Genomic DNA, 20,064 nt, shown 5'->3' on the forward strand with positions numbered 1-20,064 from the left:
GGCTCCAAAACATTTTTCCCACTTGGTATTCAAACCACAGTTACACAGACCTTACCCCATCCATCCCAGGTATGCCATTGTCTTAGATCCGTTACTGGATAATTATTTTTCCAACTCAAACGTATTGTGTGTGTAAATGTCCAACAACCTTTCTTAGTACTTTCAGAAAATGGCCATACAAAAGGTCTGTCTAAGTTTAGATCTAGGTCCAAATTATACCCATGGGGTCCTGCCAATCAGTGGTCACATTCACACCCCTCGTATCCTCATTCATTGGTCGTCCAGTCATCCACCTATTTATCCAGGGTAAATTAATACAATTACATAGAACATTCCACTTCCAAGGATTTGGACCAAGAAAATATAAAAATGGAATTACATAATAATATGCCACTTCAAAAAAGTAATGTCCCTCAAGATCTGCAAGTGTCTCTCATGATCAATCCTACAAAAAGTGGATCTGTCACATTCTCAGAGTATATACTAATAAAGGAAGGATATAGGGTTTGGTGCTAGGGTGCCCCAAATTATCTTATAGCTAGTTAGTGCCTGCCCGTAAGTGGACTGTCATTAAAAATTGGAGAGAAGAGAGTAGGGTTTTTATGGCACAAAAAAAAATACTTTAATTTCATACAATTTACAATATAGTGCAAAATAACAAAACAGAGCAATACGGTTGGTTTCAAGTAAACCTTGTACCCATTTTTGGGGGTTCTAAGGTCTTACCAATTGACCTTAGCCCTCATTTACATCATGGGGCTGAAAGGTCTTACAGCTTTCCTCTTGATCAAATACATGAACATGGATCATTGTCAAGAATTATTTCTTTGTAAGTCCATAAAATATTGGTCCTAATTCCCAAAGCTCTTTGTTAGTATGTAAAATAATATATGGTGTGCATCTAATTCCAATGATTGGATGGGATGTGACTATAGAAAAGGGTTTTAAATAAAACATTGTAGTGTCAAACAAGTCAAAGACAGGGTTAAATGTACATGTGATGACTTTTCAAGACTGGACTATTTAAGCGAAAAGGAATTGAGTATGAATACTGTAATCTATATAAATATAATTAGGTAGACTAAGTGTTTTTTTTTTTAACTATTTAGAATAAATCACATATAAATATAGTAGGGGAGAGTAATGGAAAGACTTACAGTTAGGTGAAATGATCTCCAGCTTCACATGTGTTATGAACATGCCGTTCACATATCTAGGAGTTGCAATTGAAACAGCCATTAAACATGAATATAAACAATTAAATACACTACTTTTAAGTTTAGTTTATGTTTGTTATAGAAAGGAATATCTAGTTTAACTAAGTAAACAGAGCGTCCTCAAGATCTAAAGCTACATACACACTTCCAATTATTATCGTTGGAAAACGAACGACGAACGTTCATGCACGATATATATGAACGATCGTATAGCACCGATCCTGCACATAGAGTTAACGACACGATCGTTCATAGATATTGTACACACAATAGATACGATCGTTTGAGCGATAGAGGAACTATGTGCACGACAGGAAAGTGAACGGACGTTCGTTCATCACGCATGCTCTGAACATGGACGATCAACGAACGACTGTACACACGAACGATGTTCAACGATCGTCGTCCAATCCGATCCGTCAGTCCGGTCGTTCGTTTCCAGCGACTTTCCTCGTTCGTCGGCGTCGTTGGTTACTTTTTTACCAACGATTTTTTGCCCAATCGATCGTTCGTCGTTCGATTGGAACGATAAAAATTGGAAGTGTGTACGCACCTTAAGTCTCTAAATGATCACAAAACAAACAAATGCTTCTGTTTCTTCTAGGGCTGTTAATGTAAATTATGTATTATATTCTAAAGTTAATCTGTGTAATGAAGAATGAACTGGGATTATACAGGGTGTCACTGTGGTGATATAAAAGGCTGTGTGTGGAAAATGTAATGTATGTAAAAAGTAGACATACTATATAAAAGTCATAGTCATAATACAAAATATATATACAAATTTTTTTCAACCATAATAACTATGCAAAGACCTTTTTTTTTCCCCAGGTACATTTCAATTACAATGAAGACATGCAATATATTATAATAAAATACAATGTCATAATTTTATTTCTGATTACATCTTTGGTTCAGATTGCTCCAATTTATTTTAAGGGATAAGCCTTAAAATCTGAATTTTATAAACTATTTTCTGATTAAAAATATCAACATAAGTCCTTTACTTTAATAATTGGTTAATAGATGTTCAACAATTAGACAGAATTATTAAGGAGAAGGACCATGGAGGTCATGATACAAAAGTATTAAGGAGAAGGATTATAGTTGTCATGAGAGTGGAGGAAACAAAATTACTTCTTTGCCTTGTCTCTAGTTAAAACAAGTATTGGGGTGGTATTGTAATGATGCAATAAAAGTTAATGTTTTAAAACATTATCAAGGTGGACCATTTGGGGTTATGTTGGTGGAAAAAAATGGATAATTAAACTACAAGAACGACTTGAAACTTAGCATGTAGTTAAGGTCAGAGTGAATGGTAGCTCTAAGCATAACTATTTTTTTGTTTTCACTCTGTAAAAAGAGGGAATCAACATCCTCTCCCAATGGGTTGACGTGTATATGCTCGAAAGCTGAGGAAGCAATAGATCATACTTATGATGTGCACTAACTTGACTCCTACCGGGTTTACTATTCTACCATGTGTAATGGAATAGATATGTTCCTAAATGTGCTTTTTGAAAATTCTTTTTATTTTACTGACATAAAAGGCCCCACAAAATGCTTTAGACAATGAACATCACCATTGGGTAGAGGAATAGGTTGTGCTTCCCTAACCCATTGGCATTGTGTGCAGTGGCCATATCTGAAGGTGCCCTTCATGAGCTGTCAAGATGATCTGGGTTGCTCAAAATGGCTAGCCACTGGAGGTAACAAACTTTTCTTGGCTACTAGGCCATTTTAGGAGGTCAAGAAGGCACACTAGGCCGGATTCTCCCTCAAGTCCCAAGCTGATGGCTCAGCCCCCCACCAGGAACTCCCCTGAATGGAAACCCCTTTCCTCCGCAATGCATACAGAGAAGAGGGAACGCCCCTGAAAAGAAATCTCTCTTCTCCGCAATGCATACGGAGAAAAGGAAATGTCCCCTTACCCCAGCGGCGGAAGTGTTAATGCCGGCCGTGGTAAACAGGGAAGGGAGGCATAACAAGGAGGGGTCGGCAACCCGCATGTGGCTCCAAGGCCGCGGGTTGCCTACCCCCGCCGGCCGGGATTAGGCCGGATCGACCAGGGGGTGTTAGGCCCGAACGAACTACTGGCTAGTTTGCCTACCCCAGCACTAGATGGTCCTTGAGAGGTAAGCCTTACGAAAAATTATTTTAGGAGTGTTACTAATATATTTTTCGATGTTTGGGTCTGACGTAAGGATGTTCCAATGTTTCAAGTAGGCATACCTTCCAATGGTGAACATTAAATTTTGTAATGATATGAGTTGTGGTTTCCTTGGATCTAAATGAGTAGTTGTAAATAAGTTGTTGTCCCTTCAGGGGTTTGACTCTTTGGTAGGTTTTGTTCAGTAATTTCTTGGAGTATCCTTTTTCAATTAGTCTAAATTGTAGATTCTTCCATCAGAAGGGGCTGATTCTCTTCAGTCTCAAAAATTAGCTGTACGGTATGCTTTGTACCAGGGATTTGGGATGTGCACTAGACGCATATAGAATAGTATTCCCTGTGGTATTTTTGCTATACAGCGTGGTAGTGATGATGTTTTTGGGACTGATAGAAAGTTGTAAGTCCAAAAGGGGATTTTGTGTACATTGAACTCAGTAGTAAATCTAAGATTGAAGTTGTTAGTTTGTATATAGTCAAATTCCAACAGTACTCGTAGGTCAGAGGAACCTGTCCATAATAGCAGTGCATCATCAATGTATCTTTTCCATAAGAATATGTGAATAGAGTGGATGGAGGTTTTAATGTTGGAAAAGAGTTCTTCTTCCCATTGCCCATTGCCCCTCACGTATGAGGGTGCACACTTAGTCCCCATTGCTACGCCTTGTGTTAAAGCTTTGGATTACTGATTTTTGCATTGATTAATTGTGATAATGATACTTGTATAAAAAAATACAATTATCATTATCACAAATAATCAATGCAAAAATCAGTAATCCAAAGCTATGTCAAAAGAGATAAGAAACAGATGGCTAAAGACCTCAAAAACAAATATGTCCAATTCCAAGAGTGAGGCAAATTGCCATCAGCCAAAAACAAATAAAATTACCATATATAAGGACATTAAAATAAGAACATTGTTTGTAGGATAAAGGGGGGGAGGATAAGGGGGGGTTGAGCACAAAACAGTGTACAAAATGATAATACATAATACATTCAAGACAAAAAAATAAAAAAACACACCTCAACAAACAGAGTAAATGTGATTCAGATGATTCTTGAAATAAACAAGCCACACAGCCCAATAAAAATGTAACAGAGATAAATTATCAAACACTTGTCTACACAACACCCATAATGAATAACCCTAACAAGAAACTTGAGTCATACTATAGCTGACAAAGAAGAAGCCTTGTGTACTAATCCCGACCAGGGATGCTAAGGTAATAAACACTATCCTTGAATAAAATCCAGGGAGCCCAGGTAGCGGTAAACTTTGAGACCATATCTCGATAATCATGACCCTTCCTACATTTCAGTGAAGGGTCGCTCCAATAACTGGATATCTGTGCTTTAGCTGCATTAAGATTGAAAGGTATCAGTGAACGCCTATATCTGCCCTGTGGGAATTCAGTGCAATGAGAAAGAAGATCATTCAGCATATCTTCCAGAGGGGTAAGGTCAGAACCAGTACGTATAGGGCGTGGCAGAGAATTAACAAAGTGACATAGTTGTAAATGCCGCCAATTATGCAGTGGCTTGCGCCTCAAAACAGGCACAAGTTGTGACAAGGGGCAAACAGAATCTCCCGCCATCACTTGGTACAATAATAATGTGGAGTCAGTTTGCTGACCCAAAAAGAAAGAGGTCTGGCGTCTTGGAACAAAATAAGAATGTCCAGTAATAGGGAGTAAAGGGGAATTTTATTGCCACCCCTGTTGTCTCTATGCAATGCATCCCAACATTGAAAAGTGTTAATAGTGAGAGGTTAAGTATCCAGGCCTAAGGCTCTAAAGTGTTTTGTCAGCCAAATAATTGTGTTTAAGTTAGTTGTGCAGAGGTCGTATTCTAAATTAACCCAACCCTTAGAGACACCATCATATTTCCAGTTGAGTACCCGGTTTAGGATAGTGACCCTGTAATATTGTTTAAAATCTGGTAATCCCAGACCTCCCTCACTTTTAAGGCGAAAAAAGTATTACGAGAGATCCTAGCTTTCAAGGGATACCAAATAAATGAGGTAGCCATATTATTGAGGCATTCACAAAAAAAAGGTGGGAGCTGTATCAGTAGCATTTGAAAGATCAACAGTACTCTAGGGAGAATATTCATTTTTAATACATTACCTCTTCTTATCCAGGAGAGGCACAATTGTTTCCATTTTTGAAGATCTCGTCTAATGGTATTTAACAAAGGAATATGATTTGCCGAGTATAGCCCTGTCAGAGAGGCCGTGATTTTAATACCTAAATAAGTGAGGGCCTTAAGGCACCATGTAAAGGGAAAGCTATCTCTCAATCTCTGCGATACCGGTCCTGGGACATTCACATTAAGGATTTCAGATTTAGATAAGTTAATCTTAAAGTTAGTGAGATGACCAAACTCTGTGAACTCTGTCAACAAATTTGGAAGGGGAGATGCCAGGTTGTTGTACAAAAAACAGTATGTCGTCGGCATATGCCACTAATTTATACTCTGTATGCCCAATTCTAATACCATGCACATTTATAGTTAAGCGCAAAAGGCAGAGAGCAGGGGCGACAGAGGGCACCCTTGCCTGGTGCCATTATAAATCTAAAAAAGGGGCTGATGGCGTACCGTTGTGCAGCAGGACATGAATAAAGTGACATGATCCATTTGAGCATCTTGGGACCAAGACCCAAGTGCTCCAACATCATGGATAAGTACAGCCAGTCCACCCGGTCAAATGCTTTCTCAGCATCAGTAGATAAAAGAAGGTTGGGCTGGCTGTATTTGCGAACCTGGTGCACTAACCAGAGGGCCCCTATAGAATTTTCTCTCGCTTCTCTACCTGGAATAAATCCTGATTGATCAGGGTGAACCCAAGGGGGGGATAATGGCCTGCAGTCTCATAGATAACACCTTCGCATACAGTTTTATATCCACATTAATTAAAGAAATTGGGCGGAAACTAGAGCAGAGAGTGAGGTCCCTACCCGGATTAGGCAGCACCAAAATATGGGCCCTTGAAGTTTCTTCGCACAAAGATACTCCTCTGTCAGAGCATTGACATATTTACAGAAATGAGGGAGAAGTATGTCTTGATATTGCCTATAGTATTTTAAAGAAAAGCAATCTAGCCCAGGGGTTTTGCCCACAGGTGACAACTTAATTGCCCTACTCACTACAGCTCACTCTCCCTGATATCACATTCAAATTCCAAGAGCTTTTCCTGGGATAGTCTAGGCAATTTGGCTCTGTCAAGATAAAGATTAATTTTCCCTCTCCTAACAGCCAGGGTTTCGGGAGTCTCCCTGTCATGCACCTGATAAAGATCTTAATAAAAGTCTCCAAAAACTGCGGCCATCTCCTGTGGAAGATAAACCAAGGCGCCAGACTTATTCTTTATCCTAGATATATATAAGGCCGATTTCATATTTCTTAGTAACCCTGAAAATAGCATACTTTGGTTTATCATCTAGCAATTGCTTCACCACAGGTGTGTCATCTGTATGGCCTGCGACCTCCACTGTGAGGGTTTATGCACTTCTTCTATCCAAGAAATCTGAGCTAGCAATTCTTCAAGTCTGGGGCTATTCTTTCTTTTCTTGTGGACCCCCAGAGCCATAAGTTTACCTCTAATGGTGGCCTTATGGGCCTCACATACATGTGCAGAGGCTGTATGATCAGACAGATTTTCACCAAAAAAAAGGCGCAAGTCCCTAGCAATCTCAACATCCATCCCTTTATCCTGTAAGAAGGAGTCCAGAAGGAGAGGAAGCCAATCCCAGAGAGATAAGGATAGAAAATACCACTAGAGCGGTTGCTGAGCCAATAGTACATAAGAGAAAAAGTGGAAAGATAGCGGCTCTTTATGGCAGAAAATAAGTCTAGCATGACATAAAACCTTTTATTTCAGTTACTAACAATATACTTCTTAGAAACATAATTGGTAAAAGAGGCTGTGGCAATGTTTAACCATGACTTTATAAAATACTCTCACTAAAGAGTCCAAGATGTGGGTCAGTACTGTACTTAAGGTCTCTCCCGACGCGTTTTGCCCTTAATGGGCTTCCTCGGGGGATTGCCGAGACCTTGGTATATTGACCTCACGAGAAGAAGTTGGAAGAGTACATTCAGCCCAGAAAATGTCACAAAAAGGGGGAAATGACTCGATTGGAGATTTTGGATGGCTATCTTAACGATGTAATATGTATGAATTAATCCAGTTCTAGTAGATGGAGGTATCTCAGAAGATATGTGTTGGATCTTGTAAGCAGTGTAAGGAATACTGTCAAAAATAGGGAAGGGTATTCCAAAGAAGATCTTATGGATTAATTGAAAGGGTTCTTCCAAGTATAAGGAAGAATCGTCCTAAGTGTTGTGTGAGGATGGGGGAAAAAAAGCTGGTGGCAGCTGTCCAAACCAGGCTGTAAAAAGGAGTCATTTAAGCGCCAACTGAATGGGGGGATGGCCGGGAAGCCCAGTGACATTAGGATTTTTACTGCAGCGATATGGTGCTGGGGGCTATCTCCGCACTTCTGTTAAGATGGAAATGATCAACAAAGATCATATCTATATGAGAGTGAGAGTCATGCACTAATAAAAAGTAAAATCTTTATCACCCGGATGTAAAGTCCACCACAAATCCTTCAGTTTCATGTTATGTAATAGTTTCTTTAAATTACGAAGCTGTCTAAATGGGAGATAGGATTTGCCAGAAGAGGTATCCAGCAGGGGTTCCAAAACTACATTAAAATCTCCTGCCACCTCTAATAATCACTCCTGGAACCTACGCAGTTCACGCAAGGCACTAAGGAGTAATTGTATTTGGTTCTTATTAGGGCAGTAAATTTTAGCAAAAGTAAGTTTGATCAAACAACTTCTCTTTGAGAAAGACCTTCCATCTGAATCGGAGGTCAAATCAGCCAATTCGAACCAAACACCTCAGCGGAAGCCAATAGCCACTCCCTTTGATCTCCTTTCATTCACCTCATATATAACATTTCACATTAAAAAAAAGGTTCAATAATAAGGCATTCTTAAAAATTCGTCAAACCCTTTACAGGGGAGAGGTAGTAGTAGGTACCGTAGGTTGACGGGGTCTCTTGCGTTGATTCCTCTGCCAGGATACATGTTGAAGCAATGTAGACTCATTGTAATCCACCTCCTGCCATCCTGGGATTCCCAAATACTCCCAAATATTCCCAAATATAAATATATAAATATAAAACTGATATTCCCGAAGTAGCACAAAAAGACTCCAGGTCCTCTGGAAAGCACAGTGTGAATGAATGGCCATCCTTCCTCGGCGGTCAAACAAGCAGAGAAGCCCCAGCGATACTGTATACCAGCCTCACGAAGTGCAAACAAAAGTGGGCATAACATGCCGCACCTATCCAGCGTAGCTTTCGCCAGGTCAGGATAGATGGTAATGGTTGTTCCATCAAATTCCAGAGTAACAGAGGTTTTAAGCTTCTCCTGGATAGCTATTTTATCAGAAAAGTAATGTAAGCGACAAATAACATCCCGATGGGAATCAGGTGGAGCAGCTCTTGTACTAGGGACCCTGTGTACCCTATCAAACCGAGCAGAGCTGTAGGTGAAGGGCCTAGAATCTGATTGAATATGCTCCGCAATGTAGGCTTCAGCTGGTCAGGCCCTGTGGCTTCGGGAAGCCCTCTAATCCTGAGGTTATTGCTCCTGCTCCTATTCTCAGCATCTTCAAACTGATAAAAGATGGTATGATGAGTTTTTACTGACCTTTGCTGTACATCTTGTAGATCTCTTATAGCAGGGGTGTCAAACTCTGGCGAATGCATTGGGCCCACCTGCTACTACGTATTGCAGCGAGTGATACTGCTACTACAATTCTCTGCATCACTGTGTGGTCCCTGTTGTTCTGTTCCATAGACACAAGTAATGCCGGGAATTGTAGTCTCAGCATCACTCGTGTCTATGTGACAAGTGAAAGATCCCTAAGGCAGGGGACTCAAGTTGCATGTCCCTGGGACCCTGGATCGGGCGGCTGTGCAGGCTCTGTGATGCAGTGGTAGGAGAGCACGTAGTGTGACTGTCCTCCAGCAAATCCAAATCTACTGCGAGGAAGGATCTTATAGATCGCGCTGCTGGAGTCCTGGCAGGGACACCTCTGCCCTGCTTCCGCACCATCGTTTGCTAGCCAGTGAGGTGAGTATCAGGTCAGGGTGATAGAAAGGACGGAGAAGGCACACGGAGCCCTAGCTAACAGCCATCATCTGGCGCCATCTTCAATCCACGTCCCCCTCATTCACTCTTTTAAGACAAATCAAGAGAGAGGTAAACAGCATACCTTGTAACTATTTTTTACCCAGCAATAGGAAAGGCATCTTTGACACGCTAATATTTGCTGCTATACTAAGGACCAAATTTAAAAGAAGACATCCCTAAAGCAACTTCCATATCAAACATTCATTTGATATAGATAAATACTCTTTCATAATTTACATTACCAGTACTAGTTGTCTAGCCTTAAAAAAAAAAAGAAACAGAAACATTTGTTTGATCCCTGTAATAATATTACTACTCATTTGTAATACTTAAACTTAACATTTTTGATCATTTAGTATCTTGGACATAGATCTTGGGGAAGCTCTGATTTACTTAGATAAACTAGATATTTGTTTCTTTACCAAACATAAACTAAACTTACAGTTAGTTTAAATGAATTGTTTTCATGTTATGGCTGTTTCAATTGCAACTCCTGAATCTTTTATATGTGAATGTCATCTCTCACAATATTCATAACACGTGAAAATAGAGATCATTCCACCTAACTGTAAGTCTTCCCGTTACTCTCCCTTGTTATATTTATATTTGATTTAATCTAAATGGTTTAAAAAAAAAAAAACACTTAGTCTACCTATTACCTATTTATGTTTATATAGATTACAGAGTCCATACCTTATTCCTATTTTCTGCAACCTAGTCCTGAACCATCATATGTAAGTTTAACCCTTTGTCTTTTTACTTATTTGACACTACAATGTTTAATTCAAAACCCTTTTCTATAGTCACATCCCACCCAGCCATTATAATTATGTACATACCATACGCCTTTTTACACCCTACCTAATGTAGAAACACACGTTTCTTTACACATTATACCTACTACTACCTACTACCCTACTACTACTAAATACAAACCTTACTAACCACTAAATACAATCCCTTACATTGTCAATCCTCTTCTGGGTTAATACAAACATACCCCCACATATGGGAGAACCCTTTTGTCATATCTTATTTAACTTTGAATGTATTGATGTTGCTTTACCAGTATTAGTAATGATCATTAACAAGTGATAGTACCTCATCAGTTTTTTCCCATTTTGACCTCTATATGATGTAATGTATATTATCACATTACCCCTGAGGAAGCTATTACGCAAAATGCGTTGGAATTAGGACCAATACTTTATGGACTTACATAGGAATCATTCTTGAGTGTTATTCATGTTCATGTATTCCATCAATAGGAAATCTAATCCTTACTTAGCAGTTAGACCTTTCAGCACCATGATGTGAATGAAGGAAATAGGCATATCGATATCCAAGTCTACGACAAAGAGAAGACTGCATGAAAGTAAATACAGAGGATGAACTGCAAGGTGCAAGCCTCTCATAAGCCTCAAGAATAGAAAGGCTAGATTGGACTTTGCTCAAAAACATCTAAAAGCCAGCACAGTTCTGGAAAAACAAAATTTGAACAGATGAAACCAAGATCAACCTATACCAGAATTATGTCAAGAAAAAAGTATGGAGAAAGCGTGGAACAGCTGATGATCCAAAGCATACCACATCATCTGTAAAACATGGCGGAGGCAGTGTGATGGCTTGGGCTTGCATGGCTGCCAGTGGCACTGGGACATTAGTGTTTATCAATAATGTGACATAGGACAGAAGCAGCCGAATTAATTCTAAGGTGTTTAGAGTAGAGACATACTGTCTGCTCAAATCCAGCTAAATGCAGCTAAAGTGATTGGGAGGCGTTTCATAATACAGATGGACAATGATCCAAAACATACAGCCAAAGCAACCCAGGAGTTTATTGAAGCAAAGAAGTGGAATATTCTTGAATGGCCAAGACAGTCACCTGATCTGAACCCAATTGAGCATGCATTTCACTTGTTGAAGACTAAACTTCGGACAGAAAGGCCCACAAACAAACAGTAACTGAAAGCCGCTGCAGTAAAGACCTGGCAGAGCATTGAAAAGGAGGAAACGCAGCATCTGGTAATGTCCATGAGTTCAAGACTACAGGCTGTCATTGCCAGCAAATGGTTTTCAACCAAGTATTAGAAATAAACATTTTATTTTCAGCTTTTTAATTTGTCCAATAACTTTTCAGCCCTTGAAGGCTTTAGTTCCTCACATTTTTTGCAATCTTTTTGTTCAATCCACTGAATTAAAGCTGAATGTCTGCAGTTCAACAGCATCTTAGTTGTTTCATTTAAAATTAATTGTGGTAATGTACAGCACCAAAATTAGAAAAAAGTTGTCTCTGTCCAAATATTTATGGACCTAACTATATGCTGCAGAGTATACTATGCTGCATTGCCTAAAAAGTCCAACAGACGAGGACATTGCAAGGCTGATTGTTATTTGTGCTTTTGTAAATAAATTTTAGGCCACACTGCCTTGTCAAAACAACCTTTGTTTTACCTTAAAACCCAGACAATTTGTACTGATTAGTTTGATCTAGTATTTTTTTTTCTCCCCTGTAGAAAGACAATCATCCACTAGCTGACAACCTAACTGTGGGCCTGATTTATTAAAGCTTTCCAAAGCTGGAAAGAATACACTTTCATCTGTGAACCTGGTTGATCCAAAAACCCTGGAATAGATCTGGTCCAGGATTAAAAACATTTACCAATTATTAAATGACTTTGAAGAAATCCATTTCCAGTTTGCTGGCTCACCCCAGGTTCACTGTTTAAAGTGTATCCTCTCCAGCCTTGGGGAGCTTTAATAAATTGGGCCCTTTGTGAGAACAACAACTGAGCAAATCAGAAATCCAATTCTAAAAATTGTTTGGGAAAATATATTTGGAAATCAGAAATCTCTTTTCCTAGAGAAAAATGTAGTTCATTGATATTGTAAGAACTTTTGGGGCATTTGTGAAAACATAGTCAGAGAGAATCAGTATTTCCCATCATGTTTAACAAGTTATTGTAACAAGTGATTGATGCATGTTTAAGATAAGAGTCTGTAAGGTTATTGTATGACTACTTGTTTGATAAAAATAAAACAATTCTAAACTAAGAGTAATATCCAGGCTTTCATTGATGATTTTGTCTTCCATAAATGCTTACTGCATAGTTAGCATATTGGTACAACAATGGTAATTCTATTTGTGTAACTATCCTGAAACAAATACTGTATGCATTTCTGATCTTTGGTCAGTGACTCACAAATGTTTGAAGACAGAAACAATCTTGCAGCAAAGTATTCAGAGAAAGAGATCAGTATAGCTGCTCTTTACTTTTATTTTTTAATTTGCATTTACACTTTTGCCATTCAAATAAATTCAAATGAAACGATCAGTAACGTAAGTCAATAGATGGTGTAACATATGCATGTTAAAATGTGTCAAAATATGGTGCATTGCAACACATTTTCATGCAACCCTAAACATTCTAAGATGTAAACAAATTAATCAGATAAGGTTTAAGATACAGGCTTACAGGATTTCAAGCGTTAGGAGTTAAATGTAACTTTTTAAATGTGAATCTATTTATTAAAAAATTTTAATCTATTCTTTTTATTTAAATATTTTTCTAATATAGCAAGTTAAGTCCACTGAACGGTTTCTCCGTAGGCTCGAGTTTCACACAAGCAAGGTTAGTAATGCTTACAATGCCTGACTTTTTTACATAAAATGTTATCCTAAACATTGATTATTAACTATCAGTATTAACTAAATAGTATCAGTATTAAATAAAGTGTTTTCTGAGTACCTCCTAAAGTGTCATCTCTGAGCTCAGGTTTGGTCTAACAATGTACTGTATTAGCGTAAAACCGGAATGTTTTAAGTTTAAATTCCCTTTTTAATTCAACTATAAAATATCAAAAGATAAAATATCAAATTCTACAAGCCTATATAACACTTGTATCTGTTTCATATAGGAAAGATTGTACCAGACAGAATCATTTCTATACAAGTGTTTGTGAAGTATATACAATATTTCAAGTTTTTTTCTTTTTAGTTAAAAGAAAATTAGTTTTAAGAAATTGAGAAAAGTTCAGCTGTCACCTATAGGGCCTGATTTATTAAAGCTCTCCAAGGCTGGAGAGGGTACACTTAATTAGTGAAGCTGGGAGATCCAGCAAACCTGGAATGGATTTCTTCAAAGGTATTTGTTATTTGTTATTAGCAAATGTTTTCATTCCTGCACCAGATCTGGTAATATGAGTGGTAGTTAAAATGGGTAAATGATGGAAAAACTGCTATGAAAAAAATACAAACCTGCTATAGGCCCCCAGTGCTAAGGAAGAAATAGAAAATTAACTACTAGCACAGATAGAAAAAGCAGCAAAAAGTGAAAGTGTTTTAATCATGGGAGATTTCAACTACCCTGACATTGACTGGAGTAATGGCACTACAGGAACAGCAAAAGGGAGGAAATTTGTGAATTTAATACAAGATAATTTTATGGTACAGTTTATAGAAGCCCCAACTAGAAATGATACTTTGCTGGACCTAGTTCTTTCTAACAATTCAGAGCTTATAATAAATGTGCAAATAAAAGGGAATCTGGGTAGTAGTGACCATAATATGATTTCATTTATTGTAAGCTGTAAACAGGAAGCAAAAACAGGAAAGATAAAAACACTTAATTTTAGGAGAGCAAATTTTCCATTATTAAGGGTGGCTCTCTGTGACTTGGACTGGGAGGCAATATTGTCCTCAAAGATCACAGAACAGAAATGGGAAGTTTCAAGTCTGTTCTACAAAAGCAAACTGAAAAAAAATATTACAATGGGCTGTACGTTTAAGAGGCTAAAATTAAAACCTATGTGGCTCACAGCTGATGTTAAAAAAGCCATAAGGAACAAGAAAAGGGCATTCCAAAAACCTAAAAATGAAGGATCACCTTCATCATTTGAAACCTATAAACGATATACCAAAAGATGTAAAAAGGAGATAAAATGTGCAAAACGTCAAAATGAAAGGCAGAATGCAAAGGAAAGTAAGGCAAACCCCCCCAAATTTTTAAAATATATTAATAGCAAAAAGATCATATCTGAGCATGTAGGCCCCTTGGGTTGGTAACTGGGGATAAATACAAGGCAGATTTACTGAACACTTTTTTGCTCTGTATACACAAAGGAAAATGGCAGAGCTCATGTCCAAATTGCCTCATGGAAATTGTACCAGTTTTTTTGCCTTCCTCTGGACCAACTATGTCTTATAAGGTTTATATCTTGGATAGTTTTATTTCCCTAGTGGTTGAACTTGATGGACTTATGTCTTTTTTCAACCTAACCTACTATGTAACAATTTAGGTATATATTGGTTCAGCAGCTCCATATTTGTGCAGTCTTTGAGTTTTACTTTAGATCTTACTACTTACCTGACAATCACAGAAACCATGCTAGAACTATTTCAAGAACTGTTGCAATGCTATAAATTAATATGTGTTTTTTTTTTTTTGTTACAAATTGTTTATTGAGTTTTTACAAGAAAGTTTTAAACAATCTGTACAGGACAATTACAAAAAGGTTACTTAGAAACATGTTGTCGTGTACAAATACCAACAACGGGTACAGCACCTGGATTTATGGTGATTATTTGTGAACAGTAACATATCATTAAATACGGTGAACCAACAAAATCATATGATGTTAGTGTATGAATATAAGCGCTCCCAAAAAAAAAATTGGACCTCCTTGGGGCACTAAAATTGTCCTGTCAGCAAGAGAAAGAGAAAAAGGGGAGAAGGGTGAAGGTTTAGCCCATACTCACAAAAGTTGGTCGTCAAATCGTCCTTGGAAAGTATAGTCAAACCAAGGTGGCCATATCAGTTGAAATTTCTCAAAACAGTCCAGGACCAGAGCCGCAAGCTTGTCATTTACAAAGACATCTTTCATACGCGCTTTGAATTTGCTTTCATACGCACTTCTCCAAAGGTAAGCCTGGGGGATTTCCAGGCTCTAGCTATAATAAGTTTTGCCGCATTGAATATGTGCAGTAACAATATTCGCACCAGTCTTGGGTGATCCCCCAGGCCCAACTTTTGCAGCGCCAAAGTAGACTTTTGTGGGAGTGATAATCCCTAAATCACATTGGCATAACAGCAAACTGCTGCTCAAAATCTTCAAGCAACAGGGCAATCGCACCAAATGTGGTGCATAGAGCAGTGTTTTTCAACTTTTTTTGAGCCACGGCACATTTTTTTTACATTGAAAAAATCCTGAAAAATTTGATCCACAAATCAAAAATGTTACAAAATGACACTCTGTAGCTAATTCTTTTGTCTCTAAGAATAAACAAGAAAACTGTTACCTACTGCCACCCACTGACATGGAAGAGTATTACATTACTCTGCCAGTCACTACAGCACAGACACTCGACAATGGTAATTAGATAATTTCCCACGGTACACCTAAAGATCTCTCATGGCACACTAGTGTGCCGCGGCACAGTGGTTGAAAATCACTGGCATAGAGCCCACCTCTCCACATCCCCGAGGGGCATGACTTGGGGTTATACGTATTTCAGATAGCCTCAACGGCCTCAGGTACCATCTAAACAGCACTTTGTAAGTATTTTTCACTGTTAGAGTGTTCTGAGAGCATCTAGCTGAGTACATCCAGGCTTCCTCCCATTGTTCCTCGGAGAGGTCCTGGCCCAGATCCGTAGTCCAAGCATTAGCGTAGGGGGGTAAGCTTTCATGAAATCCCAAAAGCAAGGTAGAGTACAATGAAGATATTAGTACTTTGGCATTGGGATCATCTTTACATGCCCTTCTAAAATCCTTCAGACCCCGGAAACCCTCTTTGGCTCAGAGCAGTGAGGCTATAAAATATCTAATTTGCACATATGAGTTAAGGCCTTCATGGGTATATGCTCATGAAGATATATTAGGAGGATATCAAAGAGCATTAAATAAAGTGTTGTCCCTGCTACTTCAATTTCCTTTAACATCCAATTGTTGGCATAAAAATTGGGCCAATATAAAGAGGATAAGCAAAAGGGGGAAGCCTTGCCTGGTCCCCCTCCACAAAGGAAAATGTGTCGACTCAAAGCCACAATAGTGTACAGAGGCCGAAGGCATCATATATAGTGTCCGTATCCACCACAAAAAGGAGTTAGCAAATCCTCATTCTTGAAGAACAAAAAAAGGTAAGGCCATAATACTGTATCAAAGGCCTTCTGTACATCAAGGGCCAAAAACATAGTATCCAAGCCCCAGTTGCTGGCCAGGTTGGCCAATCGCATAGTTCTGCGAATGGTATCGGCCCCCTGCCTACAAGGTACAAATCCTGTCTGGTCTTTGTGTATCAGGCTACCCAGACCTTGATTCAGCCTATTTGCTACAATTTTAGTGATTAATTTAAGGTCAATATTTAGGAAAATTATAGGCCGATAATTATAATATAGTCAAACAGCAGGGCAGTAGAATTATGCTTGTTGTAACAGCAAGAGGCTCCCTTAAAACTTAGGCAGCATTTAAAACAGTAGGCATGTTATCACTAGTAAATGGCAATGCAACAAAATGATTCAAGTCAATATCTTGTAAAACTCTGAAACCTAAAATACCAGCATTTGAAATACTGCCCTTATTCCCACTAAGGAGATTTACAACTCTTGTGTAAAATAATTTTAAGAAAAAGAGTAAATAGTATGTATTGTTCTATCTCCAAATTCACACAATAAACATATATATAGTAAATCTTTGCCTTGTCCTTGTTTACATAGTATGACCAGTATAAGGAGAAGAAAGGATGGGCTTTACAGTAAAGGTGTTTTGTGAACAAAATAAACATAAGTTTAGTAAAGTAAATTAGTTGTCCTAATTCTAACATAAATCAACTGAGCTATGTCCTAAACTGAACAGAGGTCTCCTACATATTCCTAATACATATTTTTCCCACGTAAAAAAATTTCTTGAGATTGTGTATTGCTCATCAAGGATATTTAGGAATATTCATTATTCGTTGAGAGAAGTGCAAGAAGAAGGAAACACTAAATGTGTAAATTTTCCAATACACAGTATATCACTATACTGTATATGATATTAAGAACAGTTCATCAATGATTAAATTAATACAATGTATCATTCTATTAAATTGTATGATAATAATAAAAAATACAGAGTATACCTTGTCAAAATTCTTATAAAAAAGGTTTAAAAGATAAGATATCATTAAGCCCCATATCACTAAAGAATGATGACATTGATACAAAAGAAATATAATCATGTCAGATTGTACCATGTTCTGCCCCAAATAATGTTGCCTATGTAGTTTATATTTAGCAGTCCTTTTAACAAAGTGATTTGGTGAAAAATTAATGAAACATAAATGTAATATTACACAAATGTGATATTACACGTTTGTTTTGTACAAACAATATTCTGTCTCAGTTTCTTTAATAGATTATAATAGGCTTTTAGCCTAAAATAAGACAAATAAACAAATAGGCCATATAAAAAAGAAGAGGGAAAAAAAGAAGATAAGTAGATATTTTCAGGTAGAGCTTGAAAGGGACAAATAGAACGATAATGGGGAGCAATCACCACTGAACCAGGACTTATTCATCTTGATGAATGTGGGGTCTGTGTACAGGGGCTGTAGGCAAATGGGTGCTCCCGTCAGTGATCACCCACCTACAGTACTGAATGCTTGCTCAGAAAGCATGCTGAAACAGAGCCAGGATAAAACCTCCAGCATCTACTGAGCAAGTTCATGGCAGGTGCTCAACCCTGTAGTCAATGCAATCTTCAGTGTCAGGCATACTTATAAACACCATGTAGTCACAGCAAACAAAACCAAGCAGTCCAGTCCATAGTTTGCAGTTGCAGGTGGTAGATGGAGCAGGTCATTCAAGGCAGGGTTGCTCTTCCTAATAGCACCCACAAAATCTCTTGCATATCTGGATATACTGCTGCCACTGCCAGCCATCAATCTGGTGCTAGCACAATCAAACACAATTTCTACAAAAATGAAGGGATGATTTACATATTCTATCTCAAGCAAATAAATAGGTGCAGAAAGAAACTTAACCTGTGAAAGGTTGCTAGTAACCTGCTTTTCTGCCCAAAAAGACTGCCTGTAAAACGCTCATCCATGATGAGCATGGGTGAAAAAAATCCAAAGTTTAAGACAAAAAACACATCAACTCCTAAAATGATGAGACCTTTAAGGCCATTGTACACAATCCATTGATTCTTCTACATAAAATGAAAAAAAAAATGTATTTTATCTTGTTAAAAACTAGAAGTGCATTGTGGCTTAAAACAATTTTACATATACATCCATAAAAAAATCTCCTGAGTGGGACACCCCTTTCCCAATTCAGTGTGCCTACTTATTTCTATGCATTTCACGGAAAAAATTCTGCTTCCTCAGGTAAAACAGGAGCTCTATAATTAAAAAACATTTGAGTAAACATTAAATCATGGTCTAAATACTAAAATCAGCTCAATAAATATTTTTGGTTTTTTTTTATGCTTATTTAGTGATACTTATACTTACTTGATATCTTTGTTAGCCAATACATTATTTCCCATAGGTTTCCAAAGAAAATAATTCAATTTGTTCTGGATGCTACCCACAATTTAGAGATAACTTTTAACAAATAGTAAAAAAGCACAATATAAAAGTTCATAATCTCACCAAACAGCTTCCCAGTTGGAATAGTCTCAACATATTATTAGGCAGATACTGTAAAAAAATCCTCACTGTGAGATAATCACAAACGAAGCAAAAAAATAAACTTTATGAAGCCTAGACATTCATTAATTTCTGGAGCAAGCTGTGCTTTGCAAAAAAAAAAACAGCTGCAGAGTTTGTCTTGGACAATAAAGAGTAACAAGATGTTGAAGAAGAGCTCACCCTCTAAGATCACCCACAACCTCACCTGTGTTTACAAAAAGGTTTCCTCTGCAAGTCGTGCAAACTGCCCCTCTCCCCCAAGGAGTCGTCCGTCGGATTTCCTTAACTATCTGTACATAGCTAGTCACTTAAAACTTTGCTTTTTTTCTTTTTTGTATGGTATTGTGGATTTAAAAGTGTCCTATTTATTACATTTAGGTTTTTAATGGATAATAATTGTGGTATAGATAGTTTGTTAAAAACCCCACTAATAACCTTAGACCAGGGGAGCCCACCTATTTTCATCTGAGGGGAACTGTTGACATTGAAATAAAAATTGTTGGCCACAATAAAAATAAACAATAAATATGTATGTTTGAAACTAGAATAGTTTTAATTTAAAATGAAATTAAACTGAAATGGTTCTAGTTATCATTACATTCATGCACCAATTAAAAGAAATGGCAAATTTTGATAATCTGCCTGACCGTTTGATGCTCGTTTGATTAATGCAACTTTTTATTAGCCTCCCAAGCGGTCTAATTCCTCCCAAATTTCTATGCAAAAAGCGGTACAATTTTTTGCATGGGAATTTGTTTTTCATTGTAGGCTGTAATTCTTAGGCATAACTCACTGATA

At 37.7% G+C, this 20,064-nt stretch overlaps 1 protein-coding gene across 6 annotated transcripts in view; it reads left to right on the top strand.

Moving 5' to 3' along the window:
• RIPOR1 (RHO family interacting cell polarization regulator 1) overlaps positions 1–20,064 on the top strand; it is a 299,897-nt gene that overhangs the window by 108,899 nt on the left and 170,934 nt on the right. For all 6 annotated transcript variants that reach the window (XM_072422972.1, XM_072422974.1, XM_072422976.1 and 3 more), the window contains one exon: positions 13,173–13,226. In XM_072422972.1, coding sequence (XP_072279073.1) covers positions 13,173–13,226 — 54 coding nt within the window. The remainder of the gene's footprint in view (positions 1–13,172; positions 13,227–20,064) is intronic.

The sequence above is a fragment of the Pyxicephalus adspersus genome, chromosome 9 (genome assembly GCF_032062135.1).
Source record: "Pyxicephalus adspersus chromosome 9, UCB_Pads_2.0, whole genome shotgun sequence".
Classification (NCBI taxonomy): domain Eukaryota; kingdom Metazoa; phylum Chordata; class Amphibia; order Anura; family Pyxicephalidae; genus Pyxicephalus; species Pyxicephalus adspersus.